This window comes from Mesoplodon mirus (genome assembly GCF_964341445.2).
Source record: "Mesoplodon mirus genome assembly, chromosome: 2".
In the NCBI taxonomy this organism is placed as follows: domain Eukaryota; kingdom Metazoa; phylum Chordata; class Mammalia; order Artiodactyla; family Ziphiidae; genus Mesoplodon; species Mesoplodon mirus.
This window is the reverse complement of record NC_138977.1, coordinates 8,707,717-8,727,351: the sequence shown is the minus strand read 5'-3', so window position 1 is coordinate 8,727,351 and position 19,635 is coordinate 8,707,717. Positions and strand designations below refer to the sequence as shown.

At 41.8% G+C, this 19,635-nt stretch overlaps 1 protein-coding gene across 8 annotated transcripts in view; it reads right to left on the bottom strand.

The window, feature by feature from the left end:
• The window catches only part of SLC10A7 (solute carrier family 10 member 7), a 252,926-nt gene extending 241,878 nt beyond the window's left edge, over window positions 1-11,048 (bottom strand). For 3 of the 8 annotated variants that reach the window (XM_082636693.1, XM_082636695.1, XM_082636697.1), the window contains exons 1-2: window positions 9,173-9,613; window positions 3,092-3,174 (exon numbers count right to left, since the gene is read on the bottom strand). In XM_082636693.1, the coding sequence (XP_082492819.1) occupies window positions 3,092-3,174; window positions 9,173-9,272 (183 nt within the window). In that variant the 5' untranslated portion in view covers window positions 9,273-9,613. Of the gene's footprint in view, window positions 1-3,091; window positions 3,175-9,172; window positions 9,615-10,911 lie in introns of those variants that run through there. The other 5 variants (XM_082636694.1, XM_082636698.1, XM_082636699.1 and 2 more) reach the window with 3 other exon arrangements.
• Window positions 11,049-19,635: the final 8,587 nt, after the last annotated feature.

Below are 19,635 nucleotides of genomic sequence, written 5' to 3'. Positions count from 1 at the left end.
CCCGCAAAATGAATCACAAGGGGCCACTATGTTGGGTCCTCAGGGGCTTCTTAACAACAGGGAAATAACAGACATGAAGTATTTCCAAGAAAGATTTTCAAGACTGTCACAAAAACCCAGTGTTCTATATTTTCTATATCTTCTTCATACAACCTTAAAGATAAAATAAGCTTGCACTGGAAAAGAAAGAGCAAGTAAACACTATAAAATTCAAAATACTATTATTATTCCATACATATCCATGTAGAATTAAGGGCCACATACTCAAATAAATACCATCATGAATAATTGAAGAGTTGATTCCACATGACATTTTATTTATTCACATGTAATACAGGTCGAATTCCATTAAAATAAACTTAAGGAGATACTCCACATACCAGGGCCTCACTGACAGAATCAAGCATCGCTTAAAATCAGAGGCTCTGACTGGGACTTAGAAATATTTTCATTACATACCAATTTCCCTCCTAACCCTTATTTGACCTTGATTGGATTTGCTTTCTGAGAGTCAGCCTCATAGCTCTGGGCTGGAAACAAGCAGCAAGAACCTCAAGTTTAGAATTTGCTGTATTTATTTCTAAGCTGATGGGATTTTTAAAAAAATGATCTGTTAGGAAAATAAAGGAAAGCCGGTATATTCTGGCCTAGTGGGGACCCTTTTCAGGCCCTGAGTTTCCTGCTCATCTTTGCTTCTGTCCCGAGCCAAGTACAAGTGCACAAGGTGGCAGTGCCTTGCGGCCACAGGCACTAAATAGGTACTTGTTGAAATGAGATTGGTCTTGTCACAGTCTTTTAAGTAACAAATCCTCTGAAACTGGAGGTCTGAAGTTCGCTAACTATGAAATCTATTTCGAACGTGACCTTATTTCATTTCACTACAACAAAATTTCAGAAACCATTTCAACAGGTATGTCACAAACTAGAAATCAACAGTCATAAAACTGAAGATTTAGCATTAAATCTTTTCAGCATGAAGTATTAACAGAGTCCTTTATAACTTTAATAAATGAACAAAACAAATTTTAGAATACACATCATTACATCAATGTATAAGTAATACTACATGAAATGTTCCCTATAAATCAAACTTGAGTGGGGCCAATGTAAATGCTTTCAAATAAACGCAAGTTAATTATAACCTACGGTCTCCTGTGCACAAAAATGCACTGTTCCAGGACCTAACAGGATACAAAAATAGTAGTCCCAGCGGAAATTAGTTTAAGATTGTTAACTAGAAAACAAATAACAAGAAGTTCACTACCTCCTAACTTACAACTGTTTGGTTGCCCGGGAAATTAACAGGGCTTAGAGATGGTTTAACATTACAGAATGATGCAATCTAGGGCATCTTAAGTTAAACGGATCTTGAAAATGACTTAATGTTTTATTAGTTTGAAAAGGGCCTTTAATATGGAAGAAGTGGCTTTGATGGCTACTTAGATACCACAATAAAGCACAGGATCAAGGCATTTCATCGTGAGATCCAAATTAGCTGGATGATTCTGAAGGTTTCCTAGGTGCTTACAGAAGAATTCGGTCCTTAGAGAAATGCTGGTAAGTAAGACCTTCTTCCTTCTTCAACTCCTGCATCCCGCAAAGTTGGATGCTTGACAGAAGAGCATTCAGCAAGAAGCTAAAGGAGTGAGAGAATCAAATCCTGCCAGGTTTCCCATGGCATAAAGAACAGCTGTAGCCATTAAGCAGCCACCAGGGGACGTAGTTAGAGCAACGTCCCAAGTAGAGGACTTGGGTAAGGCAGCTGCTCCACAAAGAGCATCAGCCAAGGCCAGCAGGAAGACCTCCAGGGAAGATCAGTCCAGCACCACAGGAGTGGCAACTATCTTTCTGTATCACTGGGTCCCACGTGTGAGAACCAGTAGGAGAACTCAGGTGTTGACAGAGAAAGCCTGTGCCCCCTTAAGCACAGATCATAGTCCTTTCATGGCAATATAATTTCCCAAAACTAGAATTCAACATATTTAGGAAATCCCGTTCTATGTCAGTTTTCAAAAGAGCAAGTAATTAGTGAGAATATTTCAAATTCTTGAGACAAAATTTCTCAGACACTACACGGGGATCCCACTTACATCAAAAATGCCCCATTGATAAGATTTATACCAACTTGACAACTACAGAATACATAAATTTAGTAAAACCATGCTTTTTCCATGTCACTACTAGGATGGCCAAAGATGAAGGTAACTAAATTTGGTCTTCATTCAAAGCACATTTCAAAGAAAATAAACTTAAAATAAATAAAGGCAAGACATAACGTTGAAACAAATTTTACAGCCATTTCTAAAAAAACCCCAAATCCTAACATAGTAAGATTTCCCTATCTACATAAGAATAAGCATCTTAGAATGACAACTTTAGAAACTCAATGTAATTTCTTCTAAAGTAAATAGGTATTTTCTCCTCTTTTTTTCTTCTACTACAATTCAAAAGAGAATCATAAATTCTACTCATTCCTCTCTTGGATGTAAAAATGCCTGGATTTGTTTAATTCTATAAGAATCCCATATTTAGTGACACCTAGATCAGTAAATAACATTACCTGTGTGTCTTCATAATAGATTGTGGCTTAGTATGAAAAATTCCAGCATTTCTCTTAAAACATTTATTAATATGTAACAGATATACCAGCAAAGAATATACTTTAAAAAAATTTGTTAAAAATTATAACATAACAAGCATCACTTGAGCAGCATAAGTCCTGGAAGCAAAAGATGATCCACAAGTTATGGCAACCTAACTAAACATCAATAACTCCAGTGCGCCTCAGTGCCACTATAGTGACCACCACAATCTGAGGAAGACCTGAAGTAGATGTTTCAGTTCAGCTGTTGTACTGAAAACATAACCACTATAAACACACCCTTATTCTCATGTCGCCCAGCTATGCAGTATCTATAATATATAGGTACAAAACGCAAGTCCTTTGCTGCAGTCCAAGTTCTCTTCTGTGATAGTGAAGCTTCAGACTGTACCTACACGCAGCTTTACAAAAGGAATGTGAAATTTCAAAAAAGTAAGCACGAATTAAATTTTTCTCCCTGCTTTTCATGTGCCCCATAGTTGACAGTACCTCCGTATTTAATGATAATCCACTGTTAAAGAATATTGTTGCAACAGCAATGTAGGAGACAGTTATTTCTGGCATCAGTGGTCCTAAAGAGAGAGAAATGAGTCACTGTTAGATAGGCATTTCCTGTACATAACTTGATATGAAAGGAGAATCCATTGGAGAAGAATAAACGGTACTTTAAATCTCGGTGTCGCCGCTAATATACTAGCGTCCTGACAGAGTTAAGTGTTTGCTGTGATGCAGCCTAACTCCAGAGAGGATTTTCCAGATAGGCGAAGACCATGGTTGTTCAGTGCAGCACAGTATCCTCAGAGCAGAAAAATGAAAATAAATGCTGATCTCACACGGGAAAGCAAATAGGTCGCATTCTTCCATATTAGGTCCTCTAATTTTATCTGCCATAGTAAATGTCGGCCCTGCCGACATTTTGACTTCTGAATTCTAGCCACCAGAATAATTTCTGGGGAAAAAATTTTCTGTTGTTTTAAGCCACCCAGTTTGTGGTAATTTATTGTGGCAGCGCTAGGAAATGAACACACTCCCTCAAGCCAAACAACAGGACCACATCATGGTTCCTCCATCGCCTGTAACCCTCCACCATTCCAATAGATACTGCTCAGCAAATAAGACCAAGCTGGGGAAAAATCACCACTCAGTCAGTCAACAAATATTCATTGAGCAACCACAGTGCTACATTTTAGGCATTTGTAGCACATCAGTGAATGAAAGAAACAAAGAGCTCCTCAAACACTGCAATACCTAAGTGTTCATCAACAGATGAATGGATAAAGAAGATGTGGCACATATATACAATGGAGTATTACTCAGCCATAAAAAGGAACGAAATTGAGTTATTTGTAGTGAGGTGGATGGACCTAGAGTCTGTCATACAGAGTGAAGTGAGTCAGAAAGAGAAAGACAAATACTGTATGCTAACACATATATATGGAATCTAAGAAAAAAAAAAGGTCACGAAGAACCTAGGGGTAAGATGGGAATAAAGACACAGACCTACTAGAGCATGGGCTTGAGGACACAGGGAGGGGGAAGGGTAAGCTGTGACAAAGTGAGAGAGTGGCATGGACATATATACACTACCAAATGTAAAATAGATAGCTAGTGGGAAGCAGCCGCATAGCACAAGGAGATCAGCTAGGTGGTTTGTGACCACCTAGAGGGGTGGGGTAGGGAGGGTGGGAGGGAGGGAGATGCAAGAGGGAAGAGATATGGGAACAGATGTATATGTATAACTGATTCACTTTGTTATAAAGCAGAAACTAACACACCATTGTAAAGCAATTATACTCCAATAAAGATGTTAAAAAAAATGATAATCAAGTTTGGGGATCTTGAGTTCTATCGTGGAGACCATAGTTAATAATACCATTTTGTATACAGTAGATCTTAAATGTTCTCATTATAACAACAACAACAAAAAATGGTAATTATGTGAGGTGAAGGATGTGTTAACTAACTTGACTGTGGTAATCATTTTGCATATCTAAAATCATCACATTGTACACCTTAAACTTATTCAATGTCATATGTTAATTATATCTCAATAAAGCCGGAAAAAAGAAAAAAAAAACACTGCAATACATTCTTTTAGATACCTGGCATTTACTCAAATCATTTTGCTATGATCTGAGAAAAGGCAGCAAAAGGGAGAACGTAGGGAAAGAGGCATGACACTTCAGGGCAGTGAAAGTGGTTCAAAAACTTAAAAAGAAGTACATTTTTCCCCCACACTTGTGAGTGAATCTGTCTCAGCTGCTCACACTTGAAAATAATATTTCCTCGAAAGCTGAGGAAGGTAATTCAGGAGCAGATTTGAAAGTCAAGGAATCTGGCTTGTTTTGGAAGTAAATGCCTTCCAGGAATTTTTAATATCCTGTTTGTTTTTTTTCAAACTCATATCCTTTTTCTTTTCCTCCAACCCCTTGCTTTTTGTGAGGCCCATTTTTGTCAACTGTGCTGCCATCCACAGTGGTGCCCCAGATTTTCTCTATAGGATGGGTTATAGTTAGCAGTATATCTGCAAGCAAGAGCTAGGCGATGTGTCCAAAGATGCATCTCCATAGCAAGCACGTGGCATTGACTTAGACCACATATTTCTTTGGGGCAGCTAAAGTATCTACCTTAGTTAGCCAACAACTGGATTTTTTAAGAAGGTAACTCTTCCTACACTCCATGCATATATATATATATATATATATATATATATATATATATAAATACACACGGTAGCTATTAACTAACTGGCATAATTCAGTGGAATGATTCCTTACTTTGAATGTTTTAAATCCTAGAGACAGGGTATACTGTTTATTTTTATATTGTTTTTTGTATTAGATGCACATCCAAATAACTAATCCATGAAAGGACCTGGTGAGGCTCTTCCAGGGCTACCTACAATGTACTTTTTTAAAAGGGAAGGAGGAATTAATTCTGATCTGGGGAAACCTAAGGCCCCTTTGAGACAGCTGCTAATGGATCGCCCACGGTGTGAATATAGAACTAGAAGCAGGCAAGGCTGAAATAAAAAGCTGGTACATATTTGCGCAGAGGTGAGAGTTGAAACTACGCTATGAAATGGTATGTGGCCCCTCTCCAAGGTAATGATTATATCCTCCAAGTCATGAAAATAACCAGATTCAGATCTTGAGAAGGCTACAAAGTGCAAAGTGGAAATATAAGTTTTAACTCTTCCTTAAACCAAAGCAAAAAAAAAAAAATGTTTATCAGTGAAAATGGAATGGAGTAGCAACATCAAAAGAAAAATTGGCCGTAAAAAATGAAGCAATTTTGGGACTTCAAACCCATGCTTTTTAATGTGGGAGTGGAGTGTGGGGAAAGAAGACGATCTGGAATGTTTAGGAATGCAAGGAGCTATTACGTTTCATCAAATCTACTTATCACCTAGTAAATTTCACTCCTAAACCTAATCTAAAGTATTCATGTTAATATTCTTAAGTTTATACAGTAGCATGTTTCTGGTTATGTTTTCTTAATGCAAAAATGAAGCAATTTCCTTGTTAGGATTTATGTCTTATTAATGGCAAAAATTTCAGTTAAGATGCAGGTAGAAATGAGACGCTTCATCTGTACTTCCAAAGAAGCGAGCCTTTCTCTTGGAGAATGAATGGCACAGTGTTGAACTCTGGTAAACTCTAAGATGTGCACAGCTCAGGGCTCCCCTGGGTGGAAATGAAACAGAGTATCTACACTTCAGGACCTACAATTTACATCTCCTGTGGCTCTTTACTTTCAACCTTCTATATATTTTAAAATGAAATGTAACTGAGTAAAAAGAACAGGGAACTAAACATTAAATTTTCCATGCTAGTACCTGTTACACTTTTTCCCATATGGAAAGTCATTCAACTTCTCTCACTTCAGGGTTCCCACCTCTATAAATTTCCTGCCATACATAACTCACCCACTGGCTATAAAGATTGTTTTTAAAGGGAGGGCAGAGCAAAGGTGTGATCCTTTCAGTGTAGAAGTCTTACACTTCAAAATAGAGTCATTTAGGTATTGATCCAGGTAAAGGTGAAGTGAGCATCTTAAGTTGAAAACAATCAAAACTTTCTACTGAAGAGAAAAGAATGTCTAGAAAACTATTCGACTGAAAATTGTTCAGTCAATGTGAGCGCATTCAAAATGCACACGCATTCTAGTGTACAGACCCCAAAATGGAACTTCTGACTAAAAGTGACAAGCAAAAAGAGATGCTTTAGATCATTCTGTACAGCAGAAGAGGACAGACCACTTTCAGCCACCGTGACTCTCCTTGTTCCTAGATTTTTGTTGTTTTAACTGATGGGGTCAAAGTGTGATTTGGTACTATTAGGAAGTTTGTTTTTATTGAAGAAGTTTTACAGGTGGGAAGGTCAACTGAAGTACCAAGAACTTAGCCTGATGGCTTATATAAGAAATCCCAAACAATTGTTTGTTTAACTTTTGTTTTTAGAAATAGCAACTTTTACACTTGGACAGATCTCAAAAAATCACATGAATACACGGTTGTCTAATATTACCTGATTCTGCTCAGCTTCTTTTGGCCTAAAACTCAGGGCATGGAAACCGTCTTTATTACAGAGAGCCTTTCTTTATAACGGTTATTCATTCTTAGTGATTTTTGCCAAGAATATTTGGATCGATGCTGCAACTGGTATGACATAGGGGGAATCCTGGTCCCCAGTCCTTCCTCTTCCCTAAGCTAGCTAACCTGACCTAAGGTGAGTCACCTGACCTGAGGTCTCAGTATCTTCAGCTGTAAAAGAAGCATGTTAGCTTAAAATAAAGTTCCCTCAGTCTTAACAGTCTCCTCTTTTATAATTAAACAAACGAACTCTCCTAGATTAATAGCCTAAGGACTAGGGAAAATGGGAAACAATATTTCTAAGATACAGTAATTCCCAAAACTTCAAGAAGCAGAGTCTGAGGGAACAAATAAGATTACAGAATCCATCTCACACAGGCCACCGTGGGGAAGGCTTAGGGAAATGATTCAGCAATCAACAACTCTCCTTCCCACTGAGCAGCCCAGGAATATAAGAGAAAAGGAATTTTACCAAACCTAGTCTCTGCAGGTCTCAACTTAAAGATCACACATCACCTGTAATTTCACCTTAACACTGAGCGAATCAGAGATCTAACCCTAGAAGCTATAAAGTCTTCAACTGAAGCTAGTGAAATGTACATTCCAGATGACCACAAAGATGCTCTCTAACATTCTTACTACCTGGCTAGCTGCAGGGACAGGGGAACTCATTGGACAGAACCTAAATACCAACCTTCACAAGTTTCCCCAAAGCTCACAGAGAAACTATGTCAAATGAGAAACTGGTATCTTCAGCTGGGTAACCCCAAACAGCTTTACTCTCACAGTTACCCACCCTCCACATTTTGTACTAAGTTGAACATAGAAGAAAAGAACATAAAATAAAGCAAAAAGTTTGAATCCCCACTACCTTTGTCCAAAAAAATTCCTTTTAAATGTTCTCTGAAGCTACCTCTAAATGGAGGTATTGAGGGTAGAGGGTAGAAGGAACCACTGTTCTCCTGAGAGGTCATTTCATTCATTTCCATCATGTTTGAACAAAAAGGTTCAAATAACTTCAAATATCCTCCTGAGAGCTTCCTAGCATAAAGATTGTGTGTGCTCACTTCGGTTCTCATCTGTCCTTGCATGTGTAAAAACTGTCAATAAGCGTGAAAACTGCTAAACAAGGTCAAACAGACAATGAACTGAAGACATTCAATTAATGTTTATGAAAAGTGGGACATGATCGTCTAAGGGTGGGAGGAGGGGGTCGGGGGGCATGAAAGGCTAACGGTATTTCCAGTCGTTTCCGCCAATGCCCATCCACACATGACAAGGATCCCACAATTCAGAGATCTGGGTGTGATTTTTAGCTCGCCTTCATTTCCTTGCCAAAATACACACTACACAGGGTCTAACACAGCCTGGATCTGTGAGACTGCTAAAGGTAGCAATTGAGTCCCGGCAGCACACGGAAGCAGTTAAGTGCAACGTGTCAGTCGGTTTGAGAGTTTGTGGAGCGGCAGCAACTGCAGCAAATCATCACCCTCCAACATGTGGGCCAACAAATCTGAGTTGGAAGAGGAATGGGTGTCCCTTTTTCTTCCCCCACTCTTTTTTTTTTTTTAACATGGGGGAGGGGAGCGTCGGAAACAGACAAGGTAATGGTGTCCACTCCAAGATAGATAAGGAACTCCTGGCAACCTAGCGTCCCTTGGGATAGGATGCTACTGTGAAGGCAAGTAAGTTTCATTCTCGGTAGCCTCACTCCTTGACACTAAGGACACTCATTGACTGTTCGCGGAAAAGGCAACCTGCGTTCACATTCCCTTGCCCCATTCCTAATTATAAATCCTCTCTGGGGCTGGCAAATTAAAAAAATCAGCAAGAGGGCCAAAGGACATCTTGGACTGGTCAGTGCCCCTAAGAGAGGCAGACACTCCCCAATTCCGGTCTCCCCTCCTCCCCGAGACTCGCAAATTAGTTCTGAAGTGGGAATCGCGGTGGAGCATATGCAGAGGTGCAGCACTTACCCCCATTCACCCCTATGGACGGCTCCAGCTTTGCTCCGGCGATCGCCAATACTATTCCAATCATGAACCATTCTTTCCTCATTCTCTCCAGTAGCCTCATGTTTGTTAGGGTGGGTGGGTTTTGTTTATTTGTTTGGCTTTTTTTCTTTTTAAGCTGCTATCGCTTAATCCCCGGGGCGTCTCCACACTTTCCACGGTCCCACCTGACATGCAGCAGAGCAAGTCAAATTGCTACTTGTAAATTAAAGACCGGGTGGTTGCTCCGGCTGCTTTGAGGAGAGCTGGGAGTAGTAGTATCCAGTGACAGGAAAGTCTCACTGAGCGCCGCCATCACTACCGTATGCCTACTAATAGACGCTCACAAGCCACCGCGGCTCCGGCTGCGCCTCCCAGCCCTCTGAAGCGGACGTTTGGGCCAGGCCGGCCGGCGCAAGCGATCGAGGAAGGGAAGCTGGCCGCCGAGTAGGGCTGACAGACTTGTCACCGTCAAGACCTGTGGAACCTTAAGAATGAGGGGCGGGGAGTGGCGTGAGGCGCCACAGCCTCCTAGCTCTATCAAGGGTCCGGCTCCAATAAACCTTTAGACACAGCCCCCCGCGCCCCTGGAATACATCCATGGAGAGACTCTTTTTGGCTTCGCCTTGAGCCTGCGGTAGGGGCTAGCGTGCGCTTGGTGCAGGGATTTCTCGGTCGGCAGCTGCGGTGGCGGTGTTCAGGGGGTTTTTTCGGTGGCGAGCTTCTTCGAGGCATTACGACGCTTCCTCGACGCCGACGCCGACGCCGACGTGTACGCGGGGGGGAAGGGGAAGCCTCTCTCGGTCTCCTAGTCACGGCCGGAGCCTCTGGAGTTAGCCATGCTCATACCCCGGCGCGGGAAAGTGGCACCCCAGTGCGGGTAGCTTTAGCCCCGGAAATAGGTTGAGAATTGGACACCGAGCCGACGCCCACATACGTAGCAGCGTTGCAGCTCGGGAGGGTGGGCGGTACCCCCAGGTCGGTCATCCGCGGGTGGGCGCCGGGCCCCGACCCCCTTCGCCATCACCAGCCCCGGAGTGGGGACTGCAGAGGTTCAGCCCCTTACCGGGAAACGGGGACCACATCTTCCTTTGGGGATGGTGGGTGAGTGCTTGAGCTCCCTCCCTCCCTCCCAACGAAGCTGACGGGGGCGGGGGAGGGGGCGAGGTGGGAGTCTGAGCAGGCGAGTCTGAAGCGTGCACGCTTTCGCTTGACCCCCAGAACTTGTCCCACCCAAGCAGCAGGGCAACTGTGGGAAGGAGATCAGGATACCCAAGGCAAAAGTGGTGAGGGACCAGGTAGAGGCAGGGCTCCTGCCTTCCTTTGCCCCACGTGCTAGATCCTATCCGTCCCCATTTCTCCCTTGAAGTGTTTTCTGCCAACCAGTGACATTGATAGTTTCATGAATGGACTTCCTACCCACAGACCCTGCAGGAACATCAACTCTTTCCATTTTGCACCCAAATAAATCAGGCAAATTCTGTGTCACAGTTTACTAAGAACTCAGATCTATTTACAGCAGAATCAAACTCATGGAAATGATTTTTGTTTTGGTGGTTACTTAAAGGGAAAGAATGCAGTGCACTGTGAATTTTGTATTAGTTTCCTGCGGATACTGTAACAGATACCTAAAACTGGAGGCCTTTAAAATAATGGAAATTTAGTCTCTCATAGTTCTGGAAGCCAGAAGTCCAAAATCAACGTATTGGCAAGGCCACACTCACCCTGGAGGCTCTAAGGAGAGAATCCTTCCTTGTCTCTTACAGCTTCTGGTGGTTGTTGGCATAACTTGGCTTCCTTGGCTTATGGCCACGTCACTCCAGACTGCATCTGTCTTCACATTGCCCCCTGCTCTTCTGTGTGTCTCCTATAAAAACATTTGTCATCAGATTTAGGACCCAACTCGATAATCCAGGGTGATCTCATTTTAAGATCCTTAACTATATCTGCAAATATCCTTTTACCAAATTAGGTAACTGTACTTTGTTGAATGGTGTCCCCAAATGTTCATGTCAATCCAGAACCTCAGAATGTGACCTTATTTGGAAATGGAGTCTTGCCCATGTAATTGGTTAAGATGAGTTCATAGTGTGTTAAGATGGGTTTAAATCCAATGACTCATGTTCTTATAAGAAGGTCACATGAAGACACACAAAAGAGACATGTAGAAGAGATCATGTGAAGATGGAAGCAGAGATTGGAGTGATGTGTCTACAAGCCAAGGAATGCCAAGGGTTCCACTTTGGAACCAACCACCAGAAGCTGGAAAGTTGCGGAAGTGGGCCAACCAGAAGCTGTGGTAAAGGATTTAGATTTTATTAAACACTGTAGGAAGCCACTAAAGGAATTAAAACTAGCTAGTGAAGTCATGTCCAGTTTCTCTGGAGATATTACTTTAGAGGCAGTCTCTGAACAAATAGTTCAGAAAGAAGTGACTAAGTCAGTGGAGCCGGAAAAGGTAATTAGTATAAGAACTGTTAAACAGGAAGAATCAAAAATAAATGACCAGGGCTTCCCTGATGGCGCAGTGGTTGAGAGTCTGCCTGCCGATGCAGGGGACGCGGGTTCGTGCCCCGGTCCAGGAAGATCCCACGTGCCACGGAGCGGCTGGGCCCGTGAGCCATGGCCGCTGAGCCTGTGCGTCCGGAGCCTGTGCTCCTCAACGGGAGAGGCCACAACAGTGAGAGGCCCGCGTACAGCAAAAAAATAAATAAATAAATGACCAGTTGCCTATAGGGGAGTGGCGAAACAGTCTAAAATGACTCCCAGAGTACATCTGTCAGACAGATGCTCGTGCCAGTCACTCAGCCAGGGAAACTTTATATAGTAGATTTGGGGAGGAGATTATAAATTTAGTTTATATCTTGTGTTCAAAGCCATTGGAGCATACAAATAGAGATGTCCAGAGGGCGTAGAATGGATGTTTGAGTTCATGAGTACAGAGTTGCTGTAGGTCTGGGATTCTTCAACAATAGATTATGGAAATCATAGGCATTAATGTAGCAAATATTTACTTTTATACTTTGTCACATTGGTTACTCAATCTCTGAATATAGTTCACTTACTTGTAATATTTATGAATGTTTACTATGTGCCAAGAATAGGAGTACACCTTGTGATTGAACCTGTCCCATCAGGCTATTGAAAAGATTCAGTGGGATGTACGTTGTATGTACGTTGCTTTGCATGGAAAAAATGCTCGGTTGTTCATTTATTCCACAAATACTTATTGAGCTCCTACTTTGTGCTAAGCATTATTCTGTAAATACTGGGGTTACAAGGAAAAGTGAGAGACAAGATTTCAGCTTTCCTTGTGTGTTCCAATGATGACATAAAAAAGAAAATTAACAAGTAGAGATAACTGCCACAATGAAAATAAAACAGTTTGCTTGAAAAAGTAACAAGGAGGCTACTTTGAGTGGTCAGGGAAGGCCTTTCTGAAGGATGCAATTTAAGCAGAGACCCAAATGATGCGGGAACATTCATGATGCTGATATCTGAGAGGTAAGCACCTCAGGCAGAGGGAGAACTGGTGAACAACCTTTGTAAATGCCCTAAGGTGGAAATGATCTTGACATGTGTATTAAGTCTCCTATTGCTGCTGTAACAAATTAGTGGCTTAAAACAACATAAATTTATTATCTTACAGTTCAGGGGCTCAGAAGTTCAAAATGGCTTTCCCTGGGCTAAAAATCAACGTGTCCGCAAGTCTGCATTCCTTTCTGGGTTTCTAGAGGAGAATCTCCTCTTCCTGCTTCTAGGGGCTCCCTTCATCTTCAAAGTCCACAACTGCCCATCCAGTCTTTCTCATGAAGAATCATTCTGGCACCGCCTCCCTCCTTCACTTACAGAGACCCTTCTGATTCCAATGTGCATACCCAGATAATCCAAGGTGATGTTCCTATTTAGTTTAATCCTTAATTTAATCACAATGACGTAGTCACAGGTTCTGAGGATTAGCATGTGGTCATCTTTAGGGGCCATTATTCTACCTACTACAGCATGTTAAAGGAAGGAAGGCCAAAGGACTGGAATACAGTGTGCTGGGCAGCCAGAGGGAGCAGGGCCAGAGCCTTCAGATCATGTAGGTATTTGTAGACCAGGTAATAAAATTTAGATTTTATTTAAGTGTGGTGGGAAGCTATAGGAAATTTTTAAGCAAGGAAAAATCGTTCTTAGGTCACTCTGGCTGTTGTGTGGAGGAGGAATTTTAAAGAAGATGGAAAAGGAGATACGAGGCTTTTAGAGTAGTTCAGAGAAGAGATCCTGCCAGCCTGTGCTGGAGGGGCAGTGGTAACGGGGAGGAGAAAAGACAATCATTTCCAGTCATGTCGCAGAGGCAGAGACAGCATTTGCTGTTGGACTGGATTTAGATGAGTTAGGGAAAGGAATCAGGGATTTATTATTTATTTAGCTAAACCTAAGGTTTAGCTAAATCCACTGTTTATTTGGGCCAACGTTGCTATCAATTTACAAAGATGAAAGAGGGAAGAGCAGATTTAGTGAGGAAAATCAAGATTTATTTTGAGATAGCTTTGAGGGGCCTGTTAGAATTTCAGGTGGAGGGAATTCCCTGGCAGTCCAGTTGTTAGGACTCAGCCCTCTCACTGCTGGGGCCCTGGGTTCGATCCCTGGTCGGGAACTAAAATTCTATAAGCCACGTGGCATGGCCAGAAAAAAAAAAAAAAGAAAAGGAAAGAAATTCAGGTGGAGGGAGACCAGGCAGTTGACCAAACAGTTCACAGAGGGAGATCAAAGCTAGAGAGAAAAATTTAGGAGTCATAGGCATGAGTGGTCTTTAAAGCCATGCGATTGGGTAAGATTACCCAAAGAGACAGTGTGAACAGAAAAAAGTTTAAATAAAGGACTATAAGTCAACTACCACCAACTAGAAATCTCACCCTCTTTCCAGAAATATGGCCCCACTCGACTCAAAGATCTTCAATGGCTTCATATATCCCACAGAATAAAAGTTTAATAAAAAGGCACCTGGCAATGCACAGAAACAATTTACATGGTAGTGTCCTGTTCAATAATCAACCCATGTAATATCACTGTTGAATAATTTGTGAAAATTATATAGGGTGTGGTGATATTTTATATTTTTCTTTTGAGAAGTTAAGTCATTTGTATTCTTTTTAATGATGGGAAGTAATTACAACTTAAATGAAAAATCCATAAGGACATAGTCTTCAACATGTCATGTAATCTTCCAACAAATGTATATTTAAGAGCAACTGTTTTGATCAGAAAATACTTTTACACTAGTGAATATTGTTAGCTCCAAAATGTTACCATGAAAGGAAATGCTGACTTATTTTCCTGTACAGTATTCTAAATATAGCCAAGATAGAGATATATAGTGCCCTCGCCAATTACAGCAGAAAGCTACCAATACATGCATAATTTGAAAATATATCATAGCTAGCTAGCTAATTTCCAAAATACATATCTGGTAGTCCGCTTCCCTGAGCATTGCTAAGATGCTTTATGGAGATAGAGTATTATTTTCTTCTTTGCTGTTGGCTCTCCCTGGAACAATTCACAGACTGATATTAAACAGTTATGAAAACCAACTCAAATATAGGAGGCCATGCTTTACCTTAGACTAGAAGTATAACCACTTCGGTTCTTCCTGCACAGGAATTTAGGCACTTAGCTGCTATTGTATTTGTGTTAATGAGAGTTATGCATGTAGATTCCCTCAATTTAAATGTGTTTCTGCCCTCTTCACATTGATAGGGACTGGGTTTGTCAGGTGGAGATGTAATGCTACTTTCTTTAACCCATAGTGGGTGAAGTGTCTCTTTGCAGACCTTCTGCTCCTGTGGTTTGTGGGAACTGTCTAATAGTTTCTCAGTCTCTTAAGTGGAAATCTGTCTCAGGAAATAAAGGACAGAGAGGAGAGTCAATAGCCATGGATGATAACCTATGGGGAGGCCCAGTAAATAATGGAGGGAAATGCAGCCCAAAAGAGAGGGATCATTTAAGGCTATTAGATGACAAATCCATATCAATGCAGTTATTATACCTGTAAATATAGAAAAATGATAATGTTGACAACTCTACATCACAGAGTCTGGGTCATTAATAAATGATTAAGGATAGAAAGAGTAAAAGAAATAAAGCTGAGACTTCCCTGGTGGCACAGTGGTTAAAAATCCGCCTGCCAATGCAGGGGACATGGGTTCGAGCCCTGGTCTGGGAAGACCCCACAAGCCACGGAGCAACTAAGCCTATGTGCGACAACTATTGAGCCTACGCTTTAGAGCCCATGTGCCACAACTACTGAACCCACGTGCCTCGATCCCATGCTCCGCAACAAAGAGAAGCCACTGCAATGAGAAGCCCATGCACCGCAACGAAGAATAGCCCCCGCTGGCCTCAACTAGAGAAAGCCCGCACGCAGCAATGAAGACCCAACACAGCCAAGAAATAAATAAATAAATTTATTTATTAAAAAAAAAAGAACAGAGATCTAAAAGAAATTCAGAGAGCCTTAAGTCTCTGTGATGTGGAGACCTGTGTGTATTACACTAGTTTCATGGAGCTCCCCAAAGCTGCATGTTTCATAGACTTGATTAATTAATATAAAGTCTGGGTATGTAATTAGAATGGGTGCTAGGACCCATTCTTAGTGGCAAAACTCCTGATTCTAGCTGGGCACATGGCCACCAAATAAAGATTACAACTTCCTTTGCAGCTAATAAATGGGCATGAGACTAAATTCCAGGAATAGAATGTGATTGGAAGTACCTGATTTCTAGGATGATTCTTATAGGAAGGCAACGTTCACTTCTTTATACCCTTCTTCTTGCTGGCTATAATGCAGATGTAAAGGCTAAAATCCCAGCAGCCAGCTTCCACCAAGACTAGCAGAGCAGCAAGACAGGGGCTGCGTCCTGGAGCTGCCATGGTAGCTCTAGACCACCAACTTCCAGATTGTATGTGTGTAAGTGAGAAACAAACTTCCATTGTGGTCATAACTACTATTGTGAGTTTTCTGTTGCTTATAGCCAAGACTAATTTTAATTAATATGCTATACATTTTTGAAAACTTGAAAAGTAAGCAGTGATTTCTTGACCTAATGAGTGATCAAAAAAAGTGAATTGCTGGACTTCTCTGGTGGCGCAGTGGTTAAGAATCCGCCTGCCGGCGCGGGGGACATGGGTTCGAGCCCTGGTCTGGGGAGATCCCGCATGCCGTGGAGCAGCTAAGCCTGTGCACCACAACTACTGAGCCTGCACTCTAAAGCCCGCGAGCCACAACTACTGAAGCCCGTGCGCCTAGAGCCCGTGCTCCGCAACAAGAGAAGCCACTGCAATGAGAAGCCTGCGCACCGCAGCCAAGAGTAGCCCCCGCTCTCCACAGCTAGAGAAAGTGCGTGCGCAGCAACGAAGACCCAACACAGCCAAAAATAAATAAATAAAAATTAATTAATTATTTTTTTTTTTAAAGTGAATTGCTAACCCTAATGCCTAATTGCTTACTTTCAACTCATACAATCTTTTGAGTTTACACATAGTAGAAACTGAATCATCAGTGATAAATTAATTTTGGGGGTTTGTTTTGGTTTTATTTTTCTACATAATTTATTGTGAGGTTATCAATGTCAGATAAAATATTGATTTTCATCACCTGCTTCTCTTCATCTGTTCTGATCCAGTTCCTCATTTTTCCTTCTAAAACATTGCATGCCACACTTGAGATAATGAAGAATTTCTGAACACCACAGCTAAGAACCTGGACATTCATCTGTAGCTACCTATATGCTCCTTACATGCAGCTGTGGTCCTAGTGGTTTTTTTCACAGCTGTCCTTTATGCCAAGTCCTTGGAAAACATTTATCCCAATGACCTTCATGCATCTTCAAAACTCAGGCTTTGTTGCACCTTGAAGGCTCTCCTGCTGCCTGGCTGATGGTGCCTCATACACCTTCCTTCCTTGGCAGCTTTGCAGAAAAGCAATAGATTATTAAGTAGGAAACTAAGACTGGAGTTTGCTGTTGTGATTGGCCTACCTGTCTTGGTGGATCCAATTTGTGCATACTATTTGGAGGAAGAAAACGTTTGACCTAGGGGCCAGAAGCTGTATCTGAAGACATTTTAAAGCCACACTGGCCAGGCATCTATAAATATTAATTTTGAATACTGCATCTCCTAGCATCATTTGTGAGGCTGGCTCATGATCTCTTAAGTGGCCTGGGTACCAGTATTGAAACTCTTGAACAATGAGGAGGAAAAGAGGTGCCACTACCATTCTCCAAGGAAAGTGTCACTTTATTCTCCGACTGGAAGGCCTGTGGCAATTGTGTTTCCCTAGAAACAAAGGATTGAATAACTGGACCAATAGCATTTCCTAATTTGTTCAGTTGATCAAAGCTCTTAAATTCACATCTCCAAATTACTAACCTAGTATTTCCCTTACACCAGCAGTGAGCAAACTAAAGCCCACCCCTTGCATTTTGTTTTGTTTTGTTTTGTTTTTTTGTAAATAAAACAAATCCTGAGGTTATAAATAAAGTTTATTGAAACCTGGCCACAGCTCTGCCTGTTTTTTTGGTATTCTCTATGGCCGTTTTTCCTACAAAGTAGAGTTGAGTAGTTGCACAATGATCTCCTTACCTAGCAAAGCCAAAAATATTTATTATCTGGCCTGTTCCAGACGTTTGTCTCTGTAAAAAATATTCGCTGCCCTCTCCCTCCCCAGACAACACTGCCTTAGATAAGAAAAACTTAAGGTTCTTAAGTTTCCTCTTTGACTTTTAAGTCCCTCCTATGCTAAGATAACTCCCCACCTCTGTCTACTTCTGGGTGCAGCTGACATGATTTGATAGGGCATGAGTAGAAATTTATTGTTAAGTCTCACTGTCAAATTTGCCTGCAACACTTCCAGACAATATAAAGACCTGAAGCCAAAGATGGTATCTATACAACTTAGTACTTGTATCTAGAAAGTTATGTCCTTGGGTAGCCAGAGGATGTCATGACATAATTTTTGTTCCTTCCTGAATGTAGAAAAAAATGCAGAGGATGAAACCAACAAATGATCAAGGAAAGAAACAGAAAAAGGATTCAGCTGACAATATATGGCTGAGGGAAAGAAGTAAAGTTAAAGATAGGACAATTGAAAAATAGCATAGAAGAAAAGCAGTGCAAGGAGGTGTATTAAGGTAGGCAGAAATAATTCCGATAAGGCAAATAGACTTTCCTGGTCAAGTCATTCATTTCTGGTTGAAAGTTATTCACATGTTTCTTCCATGTGTTGCAGGAAGGGGACCCCTTCCAGGACCCGAGAGTGAGCTCTTGTCTAACACTTGGAAGTGAATTGTCCGAGGAGACACACGTACTGACAAAGCAAGAGACTTTGTTGGGAAGGGGTGCCCAGGTGGAGAGCAGCAGAGTAAGGGAACCCAGGAAAATTTCTCTGCTTCGTGGTTTTCGGTCTCAGGTTTAATGGTAATGGGGTTAGTTTCCAGGTTGTCTCTGGCCAATCACTCTAACTCAGGGTCCTTCCCAGTGGCACGCGCATCTCTTAGCCAAGATGGATTCCAGCAAGAAGGATTCTGGGAGGTTGGTAGGAGATATGGACTGGCATCTCCTCTCTCCTTTTGACCTTTCCCGAATTATTCTGGTTGGTGGTAGCTTGTTAGTTCCACGTTCTTTACCAGGAGCTCCTGTTGTAAGATAACACATGCAAGTGGTTACTATCAGCTTGGCCAGGCTGGGTGGTTTCGGTCAGTGGTTCCCCTAACACATGAGTGCTTACCCAAAAAAGATCAACCCTATTTGGATGTGTCACCATTTTCCTGGGATTTTAGAAATTTAAAACTGATACCAAGCAGGACCCTGTGGGGCTCCTGGGCACAAAAGCCTTTCTGTGTCCCACACTTCTTGATTATAGGAAATAGGCTTCATTCAGCCTCCAGTGATCTTCCCTGAATTCCAATGAGCACATTCAAACAGTTGCTAATCAGGGAAGGGAGGAGATGCAGAGTCAAGGGAGGAACAGTTAAAAGAAATAATAGTGCAACCTTGGGGCAGGGTCCTGGTTCCCCCTCAAGGATACACATAACAATATCTTTGAGCTGTTTTGCAGATGCTGAAACGCCCACCATGTGGGAGAGGTTAACAGTTAATGAAGGTATACTGTCCACAAGCACACAGACCCCAGACCAGTTGGATCCAGAAGGTTGATGATGCTGACTCCCACTTACCACCCACCAATCAGAAGAATGTCCATGAGCTGACCACGCCCTCTTTGAACCATTACTATAAAACTCCTCGCTACCCCCTCCAGGTTGGGACACACAGTTTTAAGGTCATTAGCCCGCTGTGGCCCCCATGGCAAAGCAACAAATCTATTCTTTTCTGCTTCACCCAAAACTCTGTCTCTGAGATTTAATTTGGTGTCCGGGTACAGAAGCCAGATTTGGCTTCAAAACTAA